Source organism: Mustela lutreola, chromosome 1, assembly GCF_030435805.1.
Source record: "Mustela lutreola isolate mMusLut2 chromosome 1, mMusLut2.pri, whole genome shotgun sequence".
NCBI classification, from domain to species: domain Eukaryota; kingdom Metazoa; phylum Chordata; class Mammalia; order Carnivora; family Mustelidae; genus Mustela; species Mustela lutreola.
This window is the reverse complement of record NC_081290.1, coordinates 277,082,503-277,106,725: the sequence shown is the minus strand read 5'-3', so window position 1 is coordinate 277,106,725 and position 24,223 is coordinate 277,082,503. Positions and strand designations below refer to the sequence as shown.

Below are 24,223 nucleotides of genomic sequence, written 5' to 3'. Positions count from 1 at the left end.
CAGGTTTTGGGGGCATGAAATTGACCCAGCTCCCCGTCCCTGAGTCAGGAAGAGAAGCTGAGAGTCAAGTCTGTTGGGCTGGGGAGATAGTGGGCAAGACCGTTACTCTGCAACTGAGCACAGAAATGATCTCTCAGGTACTTCTCCATTCGTAGGTCCCCTGAGACCACAGAGGAGGGGAGGACTCAGGCCTTTTCACCTTCTGGGCTACCTATCTGGTATTCTGGGTACTGGTGTGCTTGGCTGGAATCCAAGAATCAGATGTGTGCTGCCTGGTTGGATGGCACAGAGTTGAGACAGACACCCACCCCCAAAAGTCCTCTAGCTCTTGATGATGATATCCAGCAAAATCAGGGCCCAGCGCTTGGTGACCTCTTCTTGGACTGCAATGAATTTGGCCAGAGCTTGATTGATTCAAAGTTTGCTATTTTGTTAATTGTGGATTTTTTGCATGTATTTTTATTTTTAATAAAGATCACATTAAAATAGTGTTTCTCTTGACTACTGAATTCTTTAGTGGGCTCTTCAGTTTTGCAACTGAGGCAAGTGCCTTGCTCACATCCTTCTAGTCCCACCCCTGGTGGTGATAGAATGCTGGTGGGAGATGGGGATGGAGTGTCTCAACAGCTCTGCATGAAGCTTTCCATTCTGGCTGCTGCCTCCTGGCCATAAGATTATGCCTTGAGATTGGACAAAATGGCATGTTTTACATGTTCTAGATCAGTGATCTAGAAGCTGATGGGGTGACAGAGGACATTTGGGAATGTACGGAGACATTTCTGATCATCATGACTCAGGGAGGTGATACTGCTAAACTCATTCCAATGCACAGGACACCCCCCAGCCCCCAACAAAGAACTATTTTCCTGCAAGCAGGAAGGTTGAGAACCTTGATCTAGAGCCACATCATTAAAAAATGAGCATACAATTTTAAAGATGCGAAAGAGAGGGGGATTAAAGATGTGGAGGAGAGGGAAAGGAAGGGGACGCGGAGAGAAAGGAAGGAAGTGCAGGAGAGAGAGACGGAGAGTCAGGTAAAGACTGAGACAGAATCAGAGAGAGACAAGGGTTTCCAACCAAAAAGACTTAGAAGTCCCAGTTCTCCTACTGCCTGTGCAAACTTGGCAAGTTGCCTTCCCTCTCTGAATCTCATTTCCTCATCTGTGAAGTAAGGATCAGCGTACCTTCTCATGGAATGAGGTGAAGATGAGGAATCGGGGGTGTGATGCATATAGAGGACTTGGTTGAGATACGTGAGTACTCAGGAGGGCAGAGCCTCCCTTGGCCTCCTACCTGCTCCCCACATGGTCTCCCAGCTCCCTGGGATTCCCCACCTCATTAGCTGGGATACTGACCAGGGGAAGGCTGCTCCTGGGGTTAAGGAGTGTTGTTCAGACTAGGACACTATAGGGGCAGTAATAATGCCTAGACAACAGTCAGCTGGGGTACTCTTGAGCACAGCAGGGTGTCTGGATACGCACATGGGAAGAGAGCCCTGGGACATAGGTCTCCGAAGTACCAAAAGACAGCAGTTCTCAAAGGTGAGAGGACTGAACAAAACTCTTATTATCAGCTCCTCTGTGCTCCCCCGCAGCAGGGGGCAATCATCCTTGCCTCTTCCAGCTTTCCCAGAAGCCCAGCATGAGAGCCTTGACCCAGCCTCCTCTGGGGCCCCAAAGCCAGAAGCACTGAGAGTGGAGACCCAAGATTCCCAGAGGTGAGTGCTTGACCCACTTGGAAGCCCGTCCTCAGGACCACCGTGGCCAGCACCCTTTCCCTCTTGTTTCCCAGTATGAATGATAGTGTCCCTGACTCAGAGCAGGCCCGTTCTTGCAGGGGCAAGGGTCTGAGCTAAGGGCCGTCTGGGGGAGCAGGGATGGGGCTTTCGGGAAAAAGGGACTTTTGCACCTGAGCTGACATCCCACATCCTTTTCTTAATTCTCCAGTTCAGTGCCTGTGCTCTGGGGAGGAAAGAGTGCTCTAACCAATCTTTGCCCCTTAATCAACTGGTTAAACAAGGATTTTGTCCCCTGTCTGCCAGGGGCAGTGCAGACACACAAGGCACCCACAAGGAGGGAAGGGGAGCTGTGTCCCTGTCCCAAGCCTGAGTGGAAATGAAAGGCCCCCTGCTCCTGCCCCTTCTCCTGCTAGGGACAGTTGCTGCTCTCCTTCTGGGTAAGCCTCCCCTTCCTGTCTCACCAACCTTTCTTTTTTCTTCTTTTTCTTGCAGGTATTTTGCCTCACAGGGCCAGGGCCACAGCTGCCCCCCTTCGGCTGACCCAGCCCATCTCTGATTAGATTTCTCCTGGACTCAGAACCGTGACCCAAACTTTCTGCCAGGGTTACTTCACAGGAAAACCCCACCACCTGTGAAGAGGAAGGGCTTCTCAGAGGTGTCTCCTCCCAGAATACACACCTGCGGTGTCAGCCAGAAGTCAGGATCTCACCCACTTGTGTCTACGACCCAAGTGTTCTCACCTCACCCCATGCTAAGGAGATCCTTCCAGTATTGGTTACAGATGGTGGCTCATGTGGGCCTTCAGAGCTGTCCATGGTCCTGGAAGAAGGGAGGACCCCCCCACCCCGAGATAGTTTTAGGTTACCCCTTCTTCCCAGAGAATAATGCTCCCAATCTGGATGGCTGGGAGGCACAGACAGACCTGAGTCAGAATCTGGAATGTTTAGGGGAGCAGGAGGGAGACTCTGCCTTGACCCAGAAGGTGATTCAGTCAGAAGGAGAGGAGACCAAGTCTTCTGGCTATTGGGACACATTTGAGGGTGACTAGGCCATGTATTCCAACCCAGCTGCCCTAGACAAGGACTTTCAGTGCCCCGAGGAAGTGGATAAAGTTTAAATTCCAGGCAGTCCTGGGTGCAAGATGTGTTGCTTCCCGTTGGTGCGGAACCTTGAGAAATTTGTAAACACTCAGGTATGTTGCAGAGATGCTACAGTGGAGGACTGGAGGTGAGGAGGAGATCAGATTCAACCTCTTCCCTTTGAGATTAGTGGTTCTTAAAGCATAATATGTGTCAGGATCTCTAGGAGGTCTTGTTAAAATACATTTATGGCTTTGCAAATCTGGGGCAGGACTTGAGAGTTTACACGTATAACAATTCCCAGGTAATGGTGGTGTTGTTGGTCTGGGGCCTGCACTTTAAGAACCACTGTCTGCGCGAGTGGCTTTGGTATTTGATATACCTGTGTTTAGTCCCGGCTCTGCCTGACATTGGCTCCGTTGCTGGGCTGGTCAGCTCACCTTTTGGGGCTTCTTTGTTTGTCAACTGGAGATATATAGTACCATCTTGTTAGGGATGTGGTTGAGGATTAAATGAGATGATACATGGAAGTATTTGGAATAGTCCCTGGGTCATTAAAACTCTCACAAATGGAAGTTTTGATTATTCTGAGTATTATTAGTTTTTGCAAAAAGCTCCTGACCAAGGGACACAAGATGGGATTGAGAAGGGCAAGTAGGTCATTGATATCTGACCTACAAAGAGATGAGAAGCTCTCTCCTGGAGGCTCAGAGACTTGAGAAAAACCGGCGAATTCTCTACCCTACATTTTCTTCTTTCTGCTGAATGCCTGCAGAAGGTGTTTGTCTCCATACACAACTCCAACTCAGATCATCACGTCCTGCGCATGGCCAGACAGGTCAATGAAGGGCAAGCCTGGATCGGAGGCGTGCTCAAGGGCTGGGTAGGTGAGGTACCAACCTCCCTGGGGACAGGAAGTTCTCTCTGACTGTCTCCAGGGACCCCCTGCTGGCGTCTAGCCGCATCTCAGCCCTTGAGGCCAGCCTCAAGCAGCAGGCAGTGTGGCACTGGAGCTGGCTTAGACTGGGTCTGGGGGACCAATGATTTTGGGCATCTCATCCCAGCTCCACGCTCACAGACTTCATGCCTGTAGCTTGAAATCTGCCCCAGTGGAGGTATGCACACCAAGGAAATGGGCAATTGTAAATCAGGGTTCTTCCTGCCCTCTGTGTTCTCCCCTTCCCCTGGAGCTGGCCGTTGAACATTTCCTGGTGCATCACTGGAGTCAGGAGATAGGCTCCATGCCCCGCTTAGTCACCTACTAGCTGAATGACTTCCTTGGAGTCTCAGTTTCTACATCTCTAAAATGGAGCCCCTTTCTCAAGGCAGCTCTTGGATTGTGGATGAATAAATGCCATGAAATGTGCTACGCGTGTGTGGTCCCTGGCCAGCAACATCGGCAAACCGGGGAGCTTGTCAGAAGTGCCCAATCTTGGGCCCCACCCCAGAGTTCCTGAACTGGAATCTGCATTTTAAGAAGAATGCCAGGAGATCGTATGCACTGTGAAGATGGAGAAGCGTGTTCTGTGTGATGGGGGAACGCTGGCGGCGCTTGCATCAGCATTGCCTGTAAACTCTCAGGCATGGGTCTCTTGCGGATCTGGCTCCCCACTGGGTGGTGAGAGGGGAAAGGAGCACTCAGTGGGCCCTCTCTGGGGTCCCTGGGTCTGTCTCCCGGGACCTCTGCCCTATGACCCTGCCTATCACTTCTTTAGTTCCCGTGCGGGAGATTTCAATGGACTGATGGGAGACGCTGGAATTTTGGATACTGAGCCTCAGGGCAGCCTGTGAATGGGGAAGGCAACTGTGTAGCCCTATGGACCAGAGGTGAGGGGGACTGGGTCCAGAGCAAGGGAAAGCAGTGGCAAGGTACCCTCTCACACGCTGTCCCTTTGAGTTCTCTGAATATACCTCTCCAAACTCACACCTTTCCCCAGCCGGAGAAGCCACATCATCTGTGAGGAGGGCTGAAATGTAGGGATCCCTCAAAGTAAAACCAGGTGATGGGGTACCCTGTATGGGAGACAGATGGGGGCTCTCCAGCCTCACCGACCGCGCTAGGCTTGGGGCTGGGGGGCTGCTATCCTTCCTCTGATATGAGGGCCACGAGGAGTGACAGAGGAGAGGAGGAGATGTGAACGGAAGGTACGGATGAAGGACGAAGGGAAGCTGTGGGAATTAGGGCTGGCTGACGGGTAATTCGCCAGCTTTGAGCAGCATGGAAGCCAGATGTGAGGGAGCTAGCTCCAAGGCTAAGACCATCTGTGCTGGAGTAAGCCTGCCGCCATCCACATCCAGCTCTGCCTCTTGCAGGCTGAGACCCAGGCAAGTTACTACCTCCACTAAGCCTCATGTTTCCCGTCTGTGAGATGGGGATGATGATAACATCTATCTTTTGGGGTCATTGCGACGATCATGTGCAATAAGTATACTTTAACCAGCTAATTCATGAAGCTCTTAGCACACTGCCTCCCTCCCCCGCCCGGGAAGAGCTGGGTGCACCTTAGCTAGAAGGGGCATGTGGGAAGCACCCTGATAGTCCTGGTCCCCGCCGGCCAGCCAAGGAGGGAAGGAGAACCGCTTGCCACACAGGCGACCGCTGACGTACCATGCTTTCCACTGCTGGCAGCTGACTTCATGTGAAAGGTGTTTGCCCTTCGTCTGCTCCTTCTAAGCCTGAGGTGTGGAGCCCCTGCCTCGGAGCCCCCTCTCTTCAGACCTCCCCTGGCAGTCCCTGGACCCCTCCAGGCTCTGTCTTCCAGCCTCTCCTGGCCAAAAACTCAGACTTCCCACAGCATTTCCCAACTCCATCTCATTATTGCACACGCTGGAGGACTGCCAGTGGAGCCCCAGGCTGGGTGGGGAAGCCTAGCGGGAGCAGCCAGGCACCCACTGGGCTGGTGAGCTCCCCATGGGCCTTCCCTGTCCAGCCGCCTCCACTTCCACTGCCGGAGGACTGCCTCATGGGTGCGCAGTGGGGCACTGTCCCTCCTGCTTTGTTTGGCTCCCATAAGGGGTACAAGTGTGGATGGGCTTTCCAACGTGGAGAGGACTGCACCCATTCAAGAACTGCTGTGCGCATGGTGTGTACTGAGATCCCACCTGGGGAATCATGTGGGAGGGAGGAAGTCCCTTCCTCTAGGGACTCTAGGGCAGCTGGTTCCTCTAGCTCTGGATCTTCCTGGCCTCTCAGATACTGGCTCCTGTTTTCTATTCTCCCAGCCCCCTGTGGGTGAGTTTAAAGTCCCTGGCTCCTGAGATGGGTCCTCCACTCCTTTCTGAGGTGTGTACCCCACCCCAATCCCTTCTCCTTTTCCCCCATCCCCAGCTGACCTCCCTAGAGAGAACACAGTCTCAGATGGGAGCTGCCTTCCACTGGGAGGGCCTTGGGGCAAAAATTGTAGCATCAGGTAGCGGTGAGGCTCCTGTCCCTATTCTAGAAACCCTTCCCCTCACCTCACTGTCCCCAAGGACGGAGAACACTGCTCCCTTTCTTTGTTCCAGGCGGGATGCTGGGGTTGATAACCAGGAAGCTCAGGCCTGAGCTGGGTATCAGGAGGGCAGAGAGCCCTGCGTTTTTGGGCGGGGGGTGGGGATGCAGAGGGAGAGAGATTAAGGCACAGAGCTAACTAGCTAGCTATGTGATCTACTATCATATTTCCCAAGGGTGTAGTTCCACTTGGGGTGCAGGGAGAGTGTACAAGTGTGTTTGTGAGTGCACACGTACATGTGTGTATATGCATCTTGGTGTGTACAAGAGTCAATCCTTGCATGCTTGTGTCTATCCCTGCACATGGGAGTGTCTATCTATAAATACGCAAAACTGTACGAGTCCGTGTGCCTCTGTGTGCTGAGCACACTTTAAATACCTCTGTAGGGGTGCCTGGGTGGCTCAGTGGGTTAAAGCCTCTGCCTTCAGCTCAGGTCATGATCTCAGGGTCCTGGGATTGAGCCCTGCATTGGGCTCTCTGCCTATTTGTGATCTCTGTCTGTCAAATGAATAAATAAAATCTTAAAAAAAAAAAGTAGGGATTAAAAAAAAACCAACCTCTGTATATTTATGGATACATAACATGTACATAAATATACATAATGTATATTTATGGATACACCTGGGTGTTGTGTACGCCCGTATACCTTTGCCCCAACACTCTTGGATCTGTGTGTGCCTGTATATGTGTGTACCAGTGGGTTTGTGAGTGTGCGTATGTGTGTGTGTGTGGAACACATGTGTACAGGTCTACATCTGTGTGTGCATGTGTGTATCGGTCCAGGCATGTGATGGTATGCAGAGTTTCAGGAACAAAAAGAACAATGTTCTCAGATGGACTTTGCTGCTAAAGGGGCCAGAGTCAATGGAACAGGATAGGAATGGGGACCCCCAGGGGAAGGAGGTAGTAAAAAAGCAGGAGACGAGTCCCCTGAACATCCTGGCAGCAGAATGACAGGCGTGGGTACTGCAGTGACTGTCACCAGTGCCGGGCCCAGGTACTGCCTCTAGGTACAGAGGCCTCTCCTCAGGGGAGGGGTCTGTCCATCTGCCTTGGTTGGACACTGAGCCAGGAAGCCCCTCATCACAGCATGTTGGTCTTCCCAGGGACAAAGAAAGAGGGCTGACAAAAGTCAGACCCCCCCCCATCCCTTCCTTGCATACTTTAGCAAGCTAATTCTTGATGTTCTGCTTCTAGAAGAACAGTGGAATGGGCTGTGGGTAGGGGGAGGAGGGTTGGTAAGGGAAGATTCAAAGAGGGAGCTCTGAGACCAGTATTTTGGCTTTTATCAGCTTCCCCTTCTCTCCTGGATGGGGAAGGAGCTGCACCCGACACCAGTAGCCCATCTGGCTCTAGGCAGTATAGACAGTAGCCCAGTATCTAGCCAGCCAACACAGGAGATGGGGGGGGGGGTGGAGAGCAGGGCTCAGACCCCTCCAGACTGAGGCTCGCTGGAGGCAAGGCGAGGGAGATAAGCTATCTCTCAAGTGTGCAGCACTTCGGTGACTGCGCCTGAACTTCAACCATTAGGCATTTATATCTTTGGCTATTTAAGGCCTTTCAGTCTTGAATAGCCCTTGATTAAAAGGCGATCCTCTTGGGAGAAGAAACTCCTGAGGGTGTTATCTATTCAAACCTCTGGAAGGTTGATGGGTCGTTTGTGGAGAATAAGGTTTTTTGAGAAGGAACACGCAAGGGAAGGGTGTGTGTAACTATCCGTGGCTGTGGGCTGGATGGGTTGTGGGCAAGGTGGGGATAATTGGGGCAGAGGGTGCTGTGTGCACCGTTTCCTCTTCCTGAGGACCCAGGAAGATTGTTTCCCAGTCTTCCTTGTGGCTGCAGCCTGGCCAGTGCAGTGGGGTTGGACAGGCCATAAGCTCTTCAGGGCCTGAACTTCCCAGAGTCTGCAAGCCTCGCGTCCCCCTTTCCCTGCCCGTGACCTGGCCTCCATGTGTCTCTGATGGCATAGCCACCCGGTGGAGGGAGGGGGCTGTCTGACCCACTCTATGATATGAAACCTTGAGGTTCTGCAGATTTCTTGGTACTGCTGCCTAAACACTTGGTTTAGCTCAACACATACAGAAATAAAGGGGCCCACGGGTGTCCTGGTTTTTCTCAGACAGCTGTGGCCTAGAAGTCAAGATAGTAGACTCTGGAGCCATAAAGCTTGGGGCTGGGGGCCCAGCTCTGCCAGCTCAGTCTCTTCCCCTTACCAAGCCACAGTCCCCTGCTGTTAAAGGAGGGTCCCAGTAGGCGACCCCTGTCGCGCACCCAGCCCAATGCTCAGCCGCGGTGAGTTATCTCTAAGTGTTAGCTTTTATGCTGAGTGATTACAGACACAATGACTGCTAGGAGTGAGTATGCGTTCCAGTTCAAACTTCCACGGATTCCGGATATCTTTTTCTATCCAGCAGGATTAGTGACAAGCCCCGGCAACCCCAGCAGGATTGGCATGTGGTCGCGTTGGGGACGGTGCCAAGTCCACCACGATGCAGCAGGGCCCAGACAATCTGGCCCCCAGAGGCTGTGGCTTGGGTTCCCGTGGCTCGCACGGCAGGCTCGCTGTCCGGAGTTCACACTCCTGCAGGGGGGCCCGCGGAGTGGCTGCCGCAGGTGCGGGAGGACCACACCCGTCTGGAGGAAGAGGACACGGTTGCCTCGGTCTCCTCTGCAGGGAACATCCCTGCGACTCCTGCTGGGATGCCTGTGGGTCTCCCGGGTGCAGAACAAGGCCTCGACTGACGTCTCTGCTGGTCAGATCTCTGGACATTGCCTGATGCCCGAGGCCACTCCTGGGGAAGTGCGATCCCACCAGCCTGAGGATGCGGTGGGGGTGAAGGCCGAGCAGGGAAGGGGTGACAGGCCTCCCGTGATGGGATCTGACCCCTTCTTCCCCAGAGTGGGGAATCACTGGGGTCAGCCCACTGCTCCCAACGTAGTCCCTTCCAAATGACTCCCAAAGCCGCCCCTGCCCCTCCCCGCCATCTCCCTGCACCTTCTGCAGAGGGAGCAGCCCTCCATCTCCTGGCACCTCCTTGCTCAGGGCACATGGTCATGCCTGCACTCCAACTTTTCCAGAGGTGATGGACTGTGGGGCTAATGAAACTCGTCCTTCAGGGCCGCCCTCATGCACGAGCCCCTTCTAATCCCTAATTTTGTATTATTTTGAGATGATGCCCCAGACTGTATATGCTTCAGGCTTCCGAAGACCTGGGTCTGCTCCAGCTCTGCCTCTCACAGGGGGAGAGCCCAGCAAGGGGAGGGGGCGCCAGGCTGACAGAGGTGTGAGTGGACTAGAGGATCCCCCAGTGGCCTCTCTGGCCCCTTGTTCTTGCCAAGACACCTGGGTTCTCATTTGGCCACTAACTGTGTGACCCGACATTTCCCCTCTCTGGCCTCAGTCTGCTTATCTGTAAACAGGGGAGGGGGACAAGAGAGTTTCTAGCCTTTGAAGGCTGACCGCCCATTAGGATCCTGTTAGGGGGGGCGGCCTCGCTAGCCGCTGCTCCCAGGGCCTCGGGCCTCCCTGGAGCCTGTTCACCAGCATCATAAAGGAGCATGGCCCGCTGAGACAAGGGACTGGGTCTGGGAATCATGCCCCACCCTGGGGGGTACCTAATTCCACTGCTGGTGGGGGGGGGAGTCCCGATGTGTGGGATTATGGGGGTCCCAGAGAGAGACCCCTGGCTGGGTACAGAGCGAAGTCGTGCCTGCCTCCTGTTTCCTTCTGAACTGGGGATCCACCCAAGCCAGGTCCACCCGCATCTCTGTCTAACTGGTCTTCCCTACACCGGGGCCTGAGTTCCTGCTGAAAGCGTGGGGCTCACTCTTCATTAAGCAAAACCTAATCCTGATCACCATGGGGGAGGCTGAAGCAGCAGAGGCGGCCACCCCCTGGGAGTTCACCCTTCTCTTGTGGGGTGTGGGTGATGGAGTTCGATCTGGGTTCGACTCCCAATCCTCTTGCTTCTTGGCTCTGTGGCCTTGGGCAAATGACTCCGTCTCTCGGGGCCTCAGTGTACCTTCAAAACAGGGAAACTAATAACTACCTCATAGGATGACTCTAAGTGTTAAATGAGATAATGTGTGTGACCCTGCCCGGCATTTGGCAATGCCTTGTGGCCACTTGCTATTACTATTATACTCTCTACTCTTCAGAAGGGGGACAACTCAGGGGCTGCTGCCCTGGGGGTTCTGGGAGGCGGACAGGGGCAAGGCAAGGCGTGAAGGGAGGTGGAGGTCTTAGCAGGGGGTACTACCTGTCTGCCAGAACACTGGGAGGCCCAGACACCTGGGTCTAGCATGGCTTCCTGGGGTGAGAAGCAGAAATGAAAGCCCCTCCCCTTTCCATCCCTCCTGGCCCAGGTGCGGTGCCCTATTGGCAGGCCTGGAGCCCATGGATGAGCTTGGGGCCCTGGAAGAGGCCTTAGTGGCCAATGGAGTAGGCCCCCGAATCTGTGGACTCCTTCTCCTCGGTGGTCTGGTCGCCTGAGCACTCTGGGTTGGCCGAGGCAGTGACCTTCAGTGTCGTCTCGTCCACCTGCAGGTGGAAGGGCTCGTGTTATCGTGCTCTAGCTGTGGGCAAGACTCCCCCTGCCATGGGACTCTGCTTGGCAGATGCAGCAGTGGAGGCTCGGGGCCCCGTTCTCAGGGAGCTCCAGCACGACTGTGTGATCCCAACAGTCTGAACAACCACGAACCTCACAGGCCAACCGAAACCTGAGCTAACCCATGGCAGAATTTGTCCTGCCCCAGCAATGGAGAGGGGACAGTGAGTGGATCAGGCCATCAGCAGTGATGACCCACAGACCGCCCTGCATTCTTGGCCAACTCCCTCTCTTCGGGACCCCCAATTTGTGCTGAGGCCTCATGAGTCCCCTTAAGAAGCCCCCAGAAGGGGGAGCCACTGAGAGTCCCTGGGGTCTAGGGGTGCCCAGCTAGTCCCTGCCCTGTCTCTCTACCTCTCATGCCTCCCCACCTCTCCCCTCCAGCTCACCTCCTCAAACTTCTTGGCTTTGTACTGGTCGGCCCCCTTGAGGAAGTTGAGCAGGATGATGTCACAGAGGACAGTCCCCTGGAGGAGAGGCAGGGCGGGCTCAGTGTAGCAGGAAGCAGCAGGCTGGGCAGTGCGGAGGACTGCCCTCAGGCAGACGGCAGGCCAAGGGTTGGGCGAGTCCTCCAAAGACACCTGACTGATGTTTCCATTTGGAAAAACAGTCCCGGGGCTTTGCAGGATGCCTTCATCACCCACCTCTCAGCTCTTGGCAGTGACCACAGACCAAGATGCAGACAGAGGACTTGGTGGGAGAAGCAGAGGGTGAGGGGGTGGAAGTCCCCGGGAGCAGGGCTCGGTTCCTTTGGTCTGTGGAACCCTGGAGTCCTCTCCTTCACCTTCTTGGTGGGGGAGCAGGAACTTGGTACCAGGTGGAAACTCCCGCAGCCGGGGAGGCTGCTGCGGGAGGTAGGGAGCTCTCTGTGACTGGAGGTGTTCCAGCAGGGAGGCGGTGAGGGAGACTGAGGCACCTGGCCAGAGGTTGGACTTTCCATTCTAGGCAGAAGCAGGGCATCATACCTGGGCCGCTCCCCCACCCCGACCCCCAGCTGGAGCCCCACCTTGACGGGCCTCCTGTCTGAGGCGGAAAGGGCTGAACTCACCACTCCCACGGAGGTGAAGGCGGCCACAGAGCTGATGATGGTGGGGATGATGTTAAACTTGCCAGCCTGCAAGCGAAAAGACCAAGGCGGGTGGGCAGAGAGCCCAGCACGAGGTCCTGAGGCTTGAGGCTGAAGGAGGACCCCCAGCCAGAGAGATGGTGGAGCGGAGGGCTCTGGGTCGACCAGGAGGCCCCAACCCTTGACCGTAGCAGTGAAGAGACTACACATGTGACTCACGGAGGCTCTCAGAGCTGGTCAGTGGCAGGACCTTGCCCCCTCCCAACCCCTGGGAGGAGGCTCTTGAGGGCCCAAGACTGGTCTGGGTTTCCTTCCCTGCCCTCCCCCCATCTGCCAGGCGCAAGGACTCACATTCCCGTACACCAGCACGTCAAAGCGGATGCCGAAAGCCTTGAGGAGTGTGCGGTACTCACTGCCATTCTCCATCTTGTAGTACTTGGCAAACCTGGAAACCAGAGGTAGAAAGTGGGTCCCACTGTGGGCTCCTCCCGGAAGCGTCGGGGTCCTCTGGAGCCTACAGCTCTCACTCACTGAGCATCTCACCACTGGTTTGCTGGACACCAGCTGCCGTCCTCCCTGTGTGGTTAGCTGACCCTCTGCGCAGTCATCCTGGGGCCTTGATACCAAGGCAGCTTCCCAGCCCCACCTGCATCTCTGTGCCTGGAGCCCAGGACTCTGCCTTTTAAGCAATTTCCCTAGATGATTCTAGTTGTACAAAAGTCTGAGTCTTGCTGGACTCCAGGCTTCTTTGGTTTTATTTGTTTGGGTATCCCTGGGCTTAAGTCCCTGCAGATGGTCCCCCCTCAACAGGCTTTTCAGCGTACTTGGGTTCAAAGCCTGGCTCTGCCACTTACCAGTTGTGCAACCTTGGGCCAGTAACTAAACCTCTCTGAGATTCAGTTTCCGCTTTTATGACTGGGAATAATATGGAAGTCCTGCTTCACAGGGGTGCTGTGAGAATTGAGGGAAAGCACACACCCCAGGGGTCTAGAACAGTGCCTGGAACACAGGTAAGCACCCAGGGAAAGCTTGCTGCTGTTGGCTGTTACTATTGCTGAAGAAATACATTTATAGAGCGGTTTTTAAAAGCCTTGCGGGATAGGGATGTGATTGCTCTATTTTTCAAGCGAGGCTCTGAGGAGGTTAAGAGACTAGTCCAGGGTCACCCAGGGGCTGAGACTAATGCTAGAGTTGCCCGAGATTATATCCTCTACCCCTTCTCTGCCTGGGCTGCTGGGTGCCAGGAACCGTGTGGGGGACAGGTAAGAATGATCATCTTCAAAGTGGGGGCATGAGCACCTCACTGTGAAGATGTCTGGGGAAGGGGTAGGGAAGGGACTGCCTGTGGCTTCACAAGCACTAAGAGTGCAAATGGTGTCTGTCTGAAGCCAGTGCACGCCCCCTACCGCCCTGCCCATCATAGGCAAAACTCTAGACTAATCAGCGAAGTGTAATGTCTTGAGACCACATTGGACCTGCGGCGGTGACACGGGCTCCTGACGCCAGGATCCCAGAGCATGGCAAGGGTTAAGTGAGATGATGGGGTGAAAGGGCTCAGAAGGCCCCATAACTCTGTGGGGTTGACGTGGCTCTTATTTGGTGCCAGCTGTCTCCCCTTCAGTGTTTCCGATGCCCGGATTCCCAGGCCTCTCCCACAGAGAGCGGCATCTCCTTCCCCGCAGGTGTCCGTGACTGTGACAGCCCTCCCAGGGCTATTTGCATTCGGGCAGGGAGAGGGAAATGCTCGGCTCAAGGGCACAGACAGCAGAGGGGTCACAGGCATGGGAGCAAGGTCATTTTGGAGAAGAGTCATCGAAACTCATACAATGTCAGCCACTGTCTGCTCTGGCTGAGCAGAACTCTGCAGCCAGGAAGAAAGGAGTCTGAATCCTGGTTCTACCCTTTTCATGTGACTCAGAACAGCATCTCTGTTCATGTCTATGACATGGGGGTGCTCATGCACCCCTCCGTGGGTCTGTTAGTGAGAGGGGTAAACACCAAGACCCACCCTTTAAGACAGACACTGTCGCAATCCTAGTGTTCTGGCTGTTCCTCCACACCTATTCTCTGCAGGGCCTGGGAGCCTGGTCTGCAGACCCTGCCTCCATCAAGCTCCCTGCCCTCCGGTTCCCGGTGGGCTCCGCAGTGGGAGGCATCCACAGGCCATCGGAGGGTCGGAACAGAAGAAGAGTTTAACAGGGTCAGGAAGGAGTCCAGGCTGCATGTTTTCCTGCCTGCCTGTGCCTGGGCATGGCTGGAGCATGTGTGCCCACACGGTGCACCTGCTGTCCCAGGCTGAAGAGTAAGCCTGAAAGCTAGTCAGTGAGGGAAAGTGTCCCCCCACGGAGCCTGACCTGGGAAGGTGCGTCTTACAGACTTTGCAGCCAAAGAGGGAGGCAGAGAAGGCAGGATGATCTTCTTGAGACCGAGTCCCAGAGTAAAAATGGGCCCTAGGAAGAAGACTGAAGGAAGCCCAGCTACTTAAGCCAAAGAACCGAAGAGCTGGAGGATAAGGGGAGAGGGAGGGGCTGGGCCAACTTTAAAGCTGTGGTAGGTTATGGTCTGGATGGCAGCAGCAGAGGTCTTCCCAGACCCAGCAGAATGGAGTGGGTTGGGCTGCACCATCAGGGGACCCATTCTACAGGTGGGGAGAGGGAGGAGAAGGTAACTGGCCAGAGCTGGATTCCAGGCTCTGCTCTTAACCCTGAACTCGTTGCCTCTGAGCTCCGGGTGGCTGGAAAGGAGACAGATCTCCAAGTCCTTCTGTATTCTGCGTTCTGTTCACGTCACTGGAGAGCTCAGGTTCCCTGTCTGGGAGATGTGGCACCCTATGTCCTCGGGGACCGGGAGGGTCGGGGGTGGTGGTGAGACTGTCACAGGTGTTTGGGGCAGGGTAGGGGCTAGGGCTGTGCTCCCGAAGTCTGCATTCCAGCCTGGGGCTGCAGCCATGAAGAATACTCTCACATCGACTCAGAGAACAAAAAGTCAGCACCCTGGGCACCGTGTTCAAAGCGAAGGCTGGCTAAATTTATCTTGGGGAAGAATGTGAAGGAACAGAGAGAAAAACCAAAGCGGACTTGGTTTTTCTCCAGCACCTGCCTTCCAAGAGGCAATAAGTATGATAAGATCATTATCTCACCAACCACCCACCCTCACAGGAGGGTTGGCAGGGACTGGTTCTCCTCCTGGGAGGGAGGGAGGAGGAAGAACAGTGCTCAGGGAGGGAAGGCACACACTGAGCACCTACTATGTGCTCAGCACTGTACCACGTGCTTTTTACACTTACCATCTCTTTTAAGACCCAGCTCCACGGAGTTGCTTTCTGTTGTTCTTCCCCTTCTACAGATGAGGAACCAGGATAACACAGCTTAAGCAATTTGTCTAAGGTCTGCAAACCCAACAGTCAGTTCCAAACTTGGGATTCAAATTCAGGGAGTCCAGTGCCAGAGTTCACACTGTGAGCCAGCATTCTAGACTGTTTTTTTGTTGCCTGATTTCTGTTAGGTTGTGGCTGATTCCTTTCAGTTCTCCAGCTGGGATCCCTTTTGGATTGGCAAGGCGGGTCTCGACACCTAGTGTCCTTGGCTCAGAGGAGAACATTAGAGCCATGGAGTGTGGGAAGGATCCCCCAGCCTCTTCCTCTGAAAAGGGCATGCGTGGAAGGACATCCTGGCCAGCCCTGACTTCTCCCAAATCCCCCGATTCCTACCTCTCCAGCTTTGGTTTTCTTGGCTGAGAAACGTGGTTGGCGAGAACACCACCACCGACACCCAGCCCGGCCCAGTCCCCCTTCCTTGCCTGTTGGCAAGAAGTGCCAGCCACACCACACCGCCTGCTTTCTCGGGTTTCCTGAACACACCCTGCAGACACGGACTTCTTGCCTGGGCCCATGCTGTTCCCTCTCTCCTTCCCTTCCTGCCTTGAAAACTCCTACTCATCCACCAGGGCCCAGCAGGTACTCAGAGCACACCTACCCTACGCCAGGCACTGTGCTAGGCCCCACTGAGACCTTGGCAAGGTCTGCTCTCACCTGAGGGAGAGAAATATTAATAACAACACACCCCCATACTAGCTAAAGTCTGATGTCAGGGCGGGAGAGGACAGAGCACTGTTCGAAGAGCATAAGTACTGAAGACCGTCTGACCGAGGCTGTGAGCCAAGGAAGGCTTCCTGTAAAGCGCCGTTGGAACTGAGGCCTGAGGGATGGAGGGTTGAAAGGTGCGAAGGCCAGAGGTGGGGGCCGCTTTCCAGGCTGTGGGGCCCATGAGCCCTGTGCTGGGGAAGGACATAGTGTCCCTGAAGAAGCTGCAGGAGCTTGGTGGGCTGGAGGACAGGGACGTGTGGAGAAGGCTGGGTCCACTGCTCGGGGCAGGAGAGACGCTGCCCGCATCGCGTCCCAGCTCCACATTCTGCGACCTCACGCCTGTAGCTTGAAATTGACCTGGGGCTGTATTTACACCACAGAAATGGGCAAACATGGTGAATCAGGTGTTTCCTTTTTCTCCAGAGCCCTTTATCAGTGTGGGCGGAGGCTGTGGAATCCCGTGTTACCTTTCTGGCCCCTGCAGGACCCAGGCCTCTCCCCCGGTACCTGCAGCAGACCGCACTCTACAGTTTGCACCACTGACCGTGCTCCAGATCTCACTGCCTTTGCCCGAGGGCCTCCCTGGGGCAGTCACGGGCAGGGTAACTGCTTTCTGAAGGCAGCAGTGGATTCCTGACATCTCCCAGAATGAGTTTAGCACCAACATTGGCCTCTGGATTTCCTCCTTCTCTAAATTCTCCCATTCTTCAGGCGGAGCCAGTGTAAGGTGGAAGCATCAGGCAGAAAACATTCCGATCGGGCAGGTGGCTGGGTGGGATCTGGGGAGGGGAATCGGGGCTCGCAGAGCAGAGAGAGAATCTGTGGGCCGCGCTTACCCCATGCTGAGCGCTAGGCTGGAGGCTCGAACACCTGTTCCTTCATTCAGGCCTCACATCGACCGCTCGTGGAGCTGCTGTTGGTGGAGGGGCTTTGGAATGGGACAGTCTAGGGCTTGAACCGTGGCTCCGAATGAGCTCATGTAAGCCGAGGGAAAGTCCTTCGTCTGCCTGAGCCTCGGTCTCCCCAGATGTGAAACGAGGGTACTAGCCAGAGTGGTGGGCTTGTGATGGAGGATTCCGTGAGCTGCTGGCTGTGAAGCTCAGAGTTTTCAGTGCACGTCATATGGTGTTCCTCAGGCTGGAGAGAAGCCTGGCTGGTGGCTCTAAAAGCTCCTGGGCCTGCCAGGGGCCTAGCTGGGATCTGAACACCAATGCCAACCCCTGCCACTCCCCCAAGAGACGAGCCAGAAGCAGACTCAAGGGAGGCCTCGGTGAGCAGGCAAGAGCTGATGCCTGGGAAAACAGCTGAGCTGCCGCGGGCTTGGCTGACAGCAGCGGTGGAAGGAAGCCAGACAGTCCCTGGTGTGCCCACCACTCTCCACGGCTGACCTGCCTCCCTTCCTCTCCGGTTAATGGGGGGCCTTGGGGAATGGGGGCACTGGAGGAGCCCGAGGGCAGGAAGATGGTGGGTATGTGGCCCACTGTGTCTCCTGTCAGGGATCCCAGCTCTCGGCCGGGCTCCCGTTCCTCCTGCTGGGGCTGCAGGGCTGGGGGTGGCTTCCTGCTCCGTTAGGCTCTGAGTGTCTCAGCTCCCTTTTTGGGCGAGTTTTTTCAAAACCCCCGCGGAGAGAGGGGCGCGCCCATGGGGACCCTCCCAGAGATACCTGTGCGGAGACCAGACAGGACAAGCCCAGCACAGCCCAGAATCCAACAAGCGGAGACCTGACAAGGCTGAGACACTTATGTGTGTGTGTGTGTGTGTGTGTCTGCGTGCACGTGCACGTGATCTCTTGGGCCCCGAGCAGCAAAAGATAAAGAATGGGGAAGTACAAACATCAATTACCGTAATAAATCACTTGTCAGGTGTGCTTGCGCCAGGCAGTGTGCAAGCTTTGTTCGGACGTGACGGGTCTGTAAATAAGAGCGCACGCCTCAGCGGCCCCCTGCCAGCCCCTTCCCCAGGCACCTGCCTGCACTCATTCAGACTTTCAGAGCTTGAAGGGAACTTATCACCTCGAAACAGCCCATTTCACAGAGGAGGAAACTGAGGCCCACGGAGGGGCTGAGAGCTGCTGAAAATCACACTGAGCATGTGCGGCGAGGCCTGAGACACAGCCTCCTGCCCCGCAGCCCAGGCTCTCTCCGCTTCACTTTTGCTTCATCTTAAGATGAATAATTATTTTTTCTCGGCTTGCTCCAGCACGAAATATTTTTTGCATAAATATTTTGTTCTTGGGTTCAGGTTTATCATTTCCACGTGATCACAGGAACTAGTCTCCCTCGTGTTTGTCTCAGCCACAAAGCCTGACGGAATCTGGCATCGGAAGGCGTCTTCAGAGCCCTCCCCTCGTTAGCCACAAGAGTTTCGCTGCCACTGCCTGGACCCCCCCCAGAGAGAGGAAACTCGCTGCCTGTCGGAGCAGCCCGGTTTCAGCCTTGGGTGGCTCTGGCCCGCAGGAGCGCTTCTCGGTGCTGGGCTGACATTTGCAGGAGTCGGCAGTCGATAAACGTTTGCTGAAGGGAGAAGTTTTTATCACGATGTACGAACCCCTTGGAAGCTCTCAGACATCTGTTTAGAAACGATCCCATAGAGTGATGGAAATTCCTTCCTAAAGCAAGGACACGTAACTGTTACAGGAAAAATAGCAACAAACTTGCAGGATCTGGGTCGGACTCGTGAGGGAAAACTTGGGCCTGGAATCTGAGTCGTCTGAGTGAAGGAAGTGGTGTTCTCCGCGAAGCTTTTGCCTGGTGAGAAGGGATTTTGCCAGCTGAAATAGACTTTTACAGTTGATTTTATACGGATAGGAAAATATCTCCTGGCAGACTCACTGTGTGGGGGTGGGGCAACATCCTTGGAGCAGGCTGGGATGCCTTCCCTTAGACAAGACCCCGAGCCATATTTACTTACGCACGTTCTGGGAACCTCTTCAGCTCCAGGGGCAGGCACTTAAGCAATGACTGGTGGTTGATCTTTTTATAAATATTGCTATTAGTTCATCTTGAATGAGGCAGGGAAGGATCAATGTACATGGAGCTGAAAGAGGTAGCTGAGCGCCAGAGGGCTAGCTGTTTGCTCCTGGGAGTAACCTTTTTGGCCTCAGTTTCCTTGTCTGTAAAATGGGGATAACCCTACTGGTCCTACAGGATACCCGTGATTACCAGCACATGCTTGGAGGTTGCGGGAATTGGAAATTCCAGGCCAGCACTATTTGCTGTGTGGTCTTGGACAGATAATGAAACCTCTGAATGTTAGGTTTCCAGCTATAAAATTCTCTCTCTTTGGAGTCGATGAGATAATCTGCAAAGAGCACCTGCCTGGCTCACTGGGACGTGTTCAATGAGGGTTAGCTGCTGTTTCCTACCAACAGAATTGGTTGTCGTGGGGCCAGGCTAGACCTGAAAATTATAAAAGTCTGTATAAATTCGGGATCGCTCTGATGGCCTCTCCTCCCTCTTGAACCTAAACAAAGAGGAAAACGGATCATGGCGAAGGCAGGCAAAATCTACCCCCATCACAGGGGCCTTCGAGTGTCTCTGTGGAGATGATGGAAAGTGGCTGCTTTTAAAAACACATATTCTATGGCTTTTGGAAGGAGAAAAACCCAGATTGCAGAAAGAATGCTCAAAGCCAAGGGCGCACTTTCGATTCCGTCTCATTCAATTGGCCTAAGATCTTGCTGATCTGCACGTTTCTGCATGGGAGCAGGGAAGGCGCCAAATTTCCGAGCTCCAGGAAAGCTGCTGTGGGTACATTTCCAACACGAAACCGTCACTAGAAACACCTCCAGCATGAGGAACATCTAGCAGCTGAACGAGCGTTTTTTGTCCCAGACACCAAGACAGGAAATCCAAAGCTGCCTTGCCTTTTCGTAGCGAAGCTGCCTTGGGCTTGGTTCGGAGGGCTCGGAGGAGAAACACGGATCTGATGTCACTAAATGCACCGGTTTTGCTTCTGCCCTGTCGTTCCCGCCATCACGGCTGGGCCTGTCTCTCCCGCTTGCTTGCAAACGATGTGGTTGCAAACGATGTGATGGTGGAAGGTATGCCGGAAGCAATGGCTACAGATCGATAGGGTCCCTGGGTTTGAGTCCCCGTGTCCCTCTTACTTAAGCTGTGTAATCCTGGGCACATCTCTGTCTTCCCCGAGCCTACTACGGGGGCGTGGGCGTGAGCTGTGAATCCTGTCAAAATAGGCGCGAAAGGCTTTGCAAACCTAACTCCATGGGCTCTCAACCTGAGGTCTGGGGATGGGCTTTTAAAGATCTTCAGAGCCCCGGAGTTTTATGCCTCAGAAATGCAGAGAAAAAAAGCACTGGAGGGAAGCCCGCCAGACTGTCCAAGATGCTAACTTCCTGTAAGGGGAGAGAGACTGGAGGAAGGAGAGGGCGTCTCCACATCATCCCTCCTATGTTTCAGGATCGCTTGGATTTATTACTCGGAGGATGTTTTTATATCTTACTTGTAGAAATAAGTTGGCTTTTTTAAAGCAAAGAAAAATGCCTACAAAACCGCTCATGTGGATGGATATCTGCATCTTAGTGGGCATTTGGTCCGTGAATTCACCCAGGGGATACAAGGGTTAGAGACCTCTGAGTGTTCATGGAGGAGATCCCTGGGTTCACGTGTCTGCCTTCCCCACCCTGCCCCAGGCTGCCTCCGCTGGTGGCTTGGCCGAGTCACAGCTCCTGTCCCCACAGCGTGTCTTTGGGTTCTAGGAATTGCTTCCTGCCCTCTGCCCTTCAGACCTGGGCAGTCACCTGGGTCCCGTTGTGGTCCCGGGCCCTGCGCTATCCTTCATGGTTTCCCTACACCCTGCCCACACCTTTGAAACAGTCCCCTTATTAAACTCTCCTCACATTACCCATTCTGCATGTGCCATCTGTTTCCTGCTGGGACCCTGACTGCTACAGTATTTTTAATCTTTGTACCATCTCCCCCCATATACGCAAATGCTCTCAAATACATTCACCAACACCCTCACACACACACACACACTCACACACTCCCCACTCAGGCACACGCCACACTTACACACTCTCCCACAGATTCACATTCTTCCCCTAACAAACACACCTGCTCGCTCAAAGACACAATACTTGTGTTCACACGCACCACTGCCTGATCCCTGCGCCTTGGGGGAGGTCGGTCCCTGGTTAAAATCCTGCTCCAGCGAATGGAGGGCCTCCCTGTGAGGCGAGAACCTGGCCCTTGTCTACACCCCCTGCTCCTGGGGTCCTGCTGACTCTCGCCAGTTCTTATTTTAATCTGGACAGACCCACCCATGCCACACTCTCAATGGGCTTGGAAGGAGGCTTCAGAAAAGTACCGGATTAAAGTGGCTCCTGGAGGGTTAGCCATATGGAATAGAGAGAGGAGTAAAACCAAAATGTTTCCACCAAGTTTCAGGGAGGGACAGAAGGCAGTTTCAGGAGATCACACAAATAAAGATTAATTTAGGTGGACGGCATTAGGTAATCTGGGTAAAAGTTGAAGGGACTCACATTCTGACTCAACACAAGGTCACCTTTCCAATCACTGGAGCTGTCAATGAGAGACCGACCATCTTGCGAAGGGGGCCCCATGTCTGGGGCCATGTCACAGCGAGACTGATGTAGCTAGAGCTGTAGCTACATGTACATGTAGCTGACCTTGAAGGCTCCTCATGATACCCTTGTAACCCTGGGCAAGTCACATCCCCTCTGAACTTTCTGCTTCCTCAGTGGTGGAACAGTCACCTCAGCCTAGGGGTACCCCAGGGGTCCTCAGTGGCTGCAAATTCTCTAAATCTCTGATCCTCCGGGCCAAGAGCTGTAAGAAGCAAGGGGAGGGGCATTTGGAAAGGAGCTGCAGAAGTAATTAGTGATGGAAATGAGAATCTCTACTGCCTCTTGCCTGAATGTGCAGATTAAAACAAGGCTGACTCTTGGCTGAATGACTGCATCTCCTCCAGAGCAAATGGCAACAGTAGGACATTTGAAAAACTCTGGCCTATGTTAGAGAGGGAGCAACAGACAATTTTGTTTGGGGGACAGAAAGCCAGACCCTGAGTTGTGCCTCCAGCTGCTGCTAGTCCTCTAACCTCTGTGGACCGCAGGTCCTTCGTTTTTAAGCAATGAAAGTATCAACCAAATGGGCTTTTTTTTTTTTTTTTTTTTTTGAGGATTCATAAATGTGAATGTCCCTAGTCTTCCTGGCTGCATGGAAATCATCCAGGAAAATGTGTTTGTGTCCAGGCTCCCACGCCTACTGGCCGTGTGACTTGGGGAAACTTGTTTGATTCCGCCAAGTCTTTGTTCTCTCGTCTGTGAAATGGGGGGATTGTGGCATCTGCTTCACAGAGCGGGTAAGGAACAACACGCCAAAGCACACGAAACCCTCGGTGCCCAGGGTGATGAGTACGGTGCCCACAGATCAGGAGATTTGTGGGATCCGAAGTTCTACCGTTATCAGACAGAGCAGTGCCAAACCTGGCTGTGACCTTTATTCTCTGTGGCCTCCCCAACGTGGGCACTTAGCTCAGCCTCGGGGCTCCATGTGGTGCCAGTAGCTTGAAGGCAATTCGAGGGTGGTGGGTGGGCACCCAGGGGAGGGACCTGAGGGGCCTTGGGAGGAGCCCTCTTCTCGTCACGGCTGCCAGATAGTTCTCCATGCCAGCGCTCTGGAAATTCTTTTAAACTACATGGGGGTTCAAAACGAGCAGGTTTGCCCCTTCCTGCTCTGGCCTGGGAGTCTTTGGTGAAGGGGTTAGTTATCTGGGTCCACACCTCTCGGACAGCTTCCCATGAGCCCCTGGGGGTTAGGCTCAGGGATCCTCGGACCTGTCTGCCCAAATACAGCCTAAGCTAGTTTATGACCAAGTCCACCTCGCATTTTGCTGTGTGGGGTGGGGGAGGGGGGACTTCGGGAAGGGGAGTCGGGGTGGAGGGGCAGCTGAAGCCCAAGATTGGGAACTGGAGGTGGAGGACCCCACACCGTAGCTTCTTTAGATCAAAGAGCCTCTTCTAAATCTGTGTGGCACCCGTAGTTGGGGGCTTCTTCGTAGCTAACATTCTTCCTACGCTCTCCTGCCAAGTAAGTTATTTGGGAAATTGAAGAATTCCCACTGGCCACAGGGAAGTTATGAAGATGAAAACTTTGCATTTGAGATCCTGAGAATTTTATTAATATGTTGCTATTTTAAGACACCATACAAATATCCTTTGTATTGATTTCTCTGTGATGTACCCACTGAGTAAATATGCCGATTTCTGCCAGGGAGCCGAACAGTATTTTTAACCTACTTTAAAATATGTGTTGTTTCCTATGGTTTTTTAAAGTTTGGAGTTGATTATGAAAGCACTTTCAAATTTTAAAAAATTCTCCTCTCCGGAGACTATACATATATATTTTAAACTATTAAATATAAAGTTTTAGATGTACTTTTCGAACTACAAATAAAGGTAAGAAAAAGGTGAAATGATTATTTTTTTTGCTTACGTCTGCCGTTCTGTTGGAAACCACCACCACCACCTAGAAAGTTTGAGTAACAATTCTTTGAATGTGTCACTGAAACATATTCTTACGTGTACTTTTCCCCTGATCCCTGCCTATTTACCCAACATCCCCTGTTTAGTGTATAGCACCGTTGTACGTCCTCAAAGCCCTCCCAGAAATCTCAGGGTCTTGGAAAATCGAGGGCAAAACAGAACAGAGGGCTGAAGCTTTTCACACCTTGGCCAACAGGATCCTCAAGATAATGGTCCTATTGCCATTTCCTAGACGGGGGACATTAGGATAGGAGAAGGTCAAGGGCTGGTCAGCTTCAACTGGTTCCAGACAGTTAACCCTGGGTTTTCTCTTCCTTTTCTTCAAAACAAGGGTGATGGGAGGGGCTGTCAGGGGAAAGTCCTTATGGCTCAAGGCCAGTGGGGATCGAAACTAGATGATATTGAAAAATCAGCTCGAGCTCCTGCTTGGACCAGTGCGGAAGCACTCGTGACCATGGTAGTTGTGATTTGTGACCTAGATGGAACTTCCTGGTTATGAACAGAAAGACAAACTTTCCATCTTGTAAACTGATCCCACTATAGCCCTTGCTTTGTGGATCAAGAAACCTTAGATAATGCAGGTACCCGAGAAGCGCTGCCAGGGCGTTTCTTGGGCACATGACGGCTTTC

At 53.6% G+C, this 24,223-nt stretch overlaps 1 protein-coding gene and 1 pseudogene across 1 annotated transcript in view; one reads left to right on the top strand and one right to left on the bottom strand.

Moving 5' to 3' along the window:
- Window positions 1-2,114: 2,114 nt before the first annotated feature.
- Window positions 2,115-9,050, top strand: LOC131811283 (proteoglycan 3-like; annotated as a pseudogene).
- Window positions 8,602-24,223, bottom strand: part of P2RX3 (purinergic receptor P2X 3) — a 28,187-nt gene continuing 12,565 nt past the window's right edge. Inside the window, exons 9-12 of the mRNA XM_059142601.1 lie at window positions 12,333-12,426; window positions 11,964-12,029; window positions 11,305-11,382; window positions 8,602-10,848 (exon numbers count right to left, since the gene is read on the bottom strand). Of these exons, the coding sequence (XP_058998584.1) occupies window positions 10,735-10,848; window positions 11,305-11,382; window positions 11,964-12,029; window positions 12,333-12,426 (352 nt within the window). The 3' untranslated portion in view covers window positions 8,602-10,734. The remainder of the gene's footprint in view (window positions 10,849-11,304; window positions 11,383-11,963; window positions 12,030-12,332; window positions 12,427-24,223) is intronic.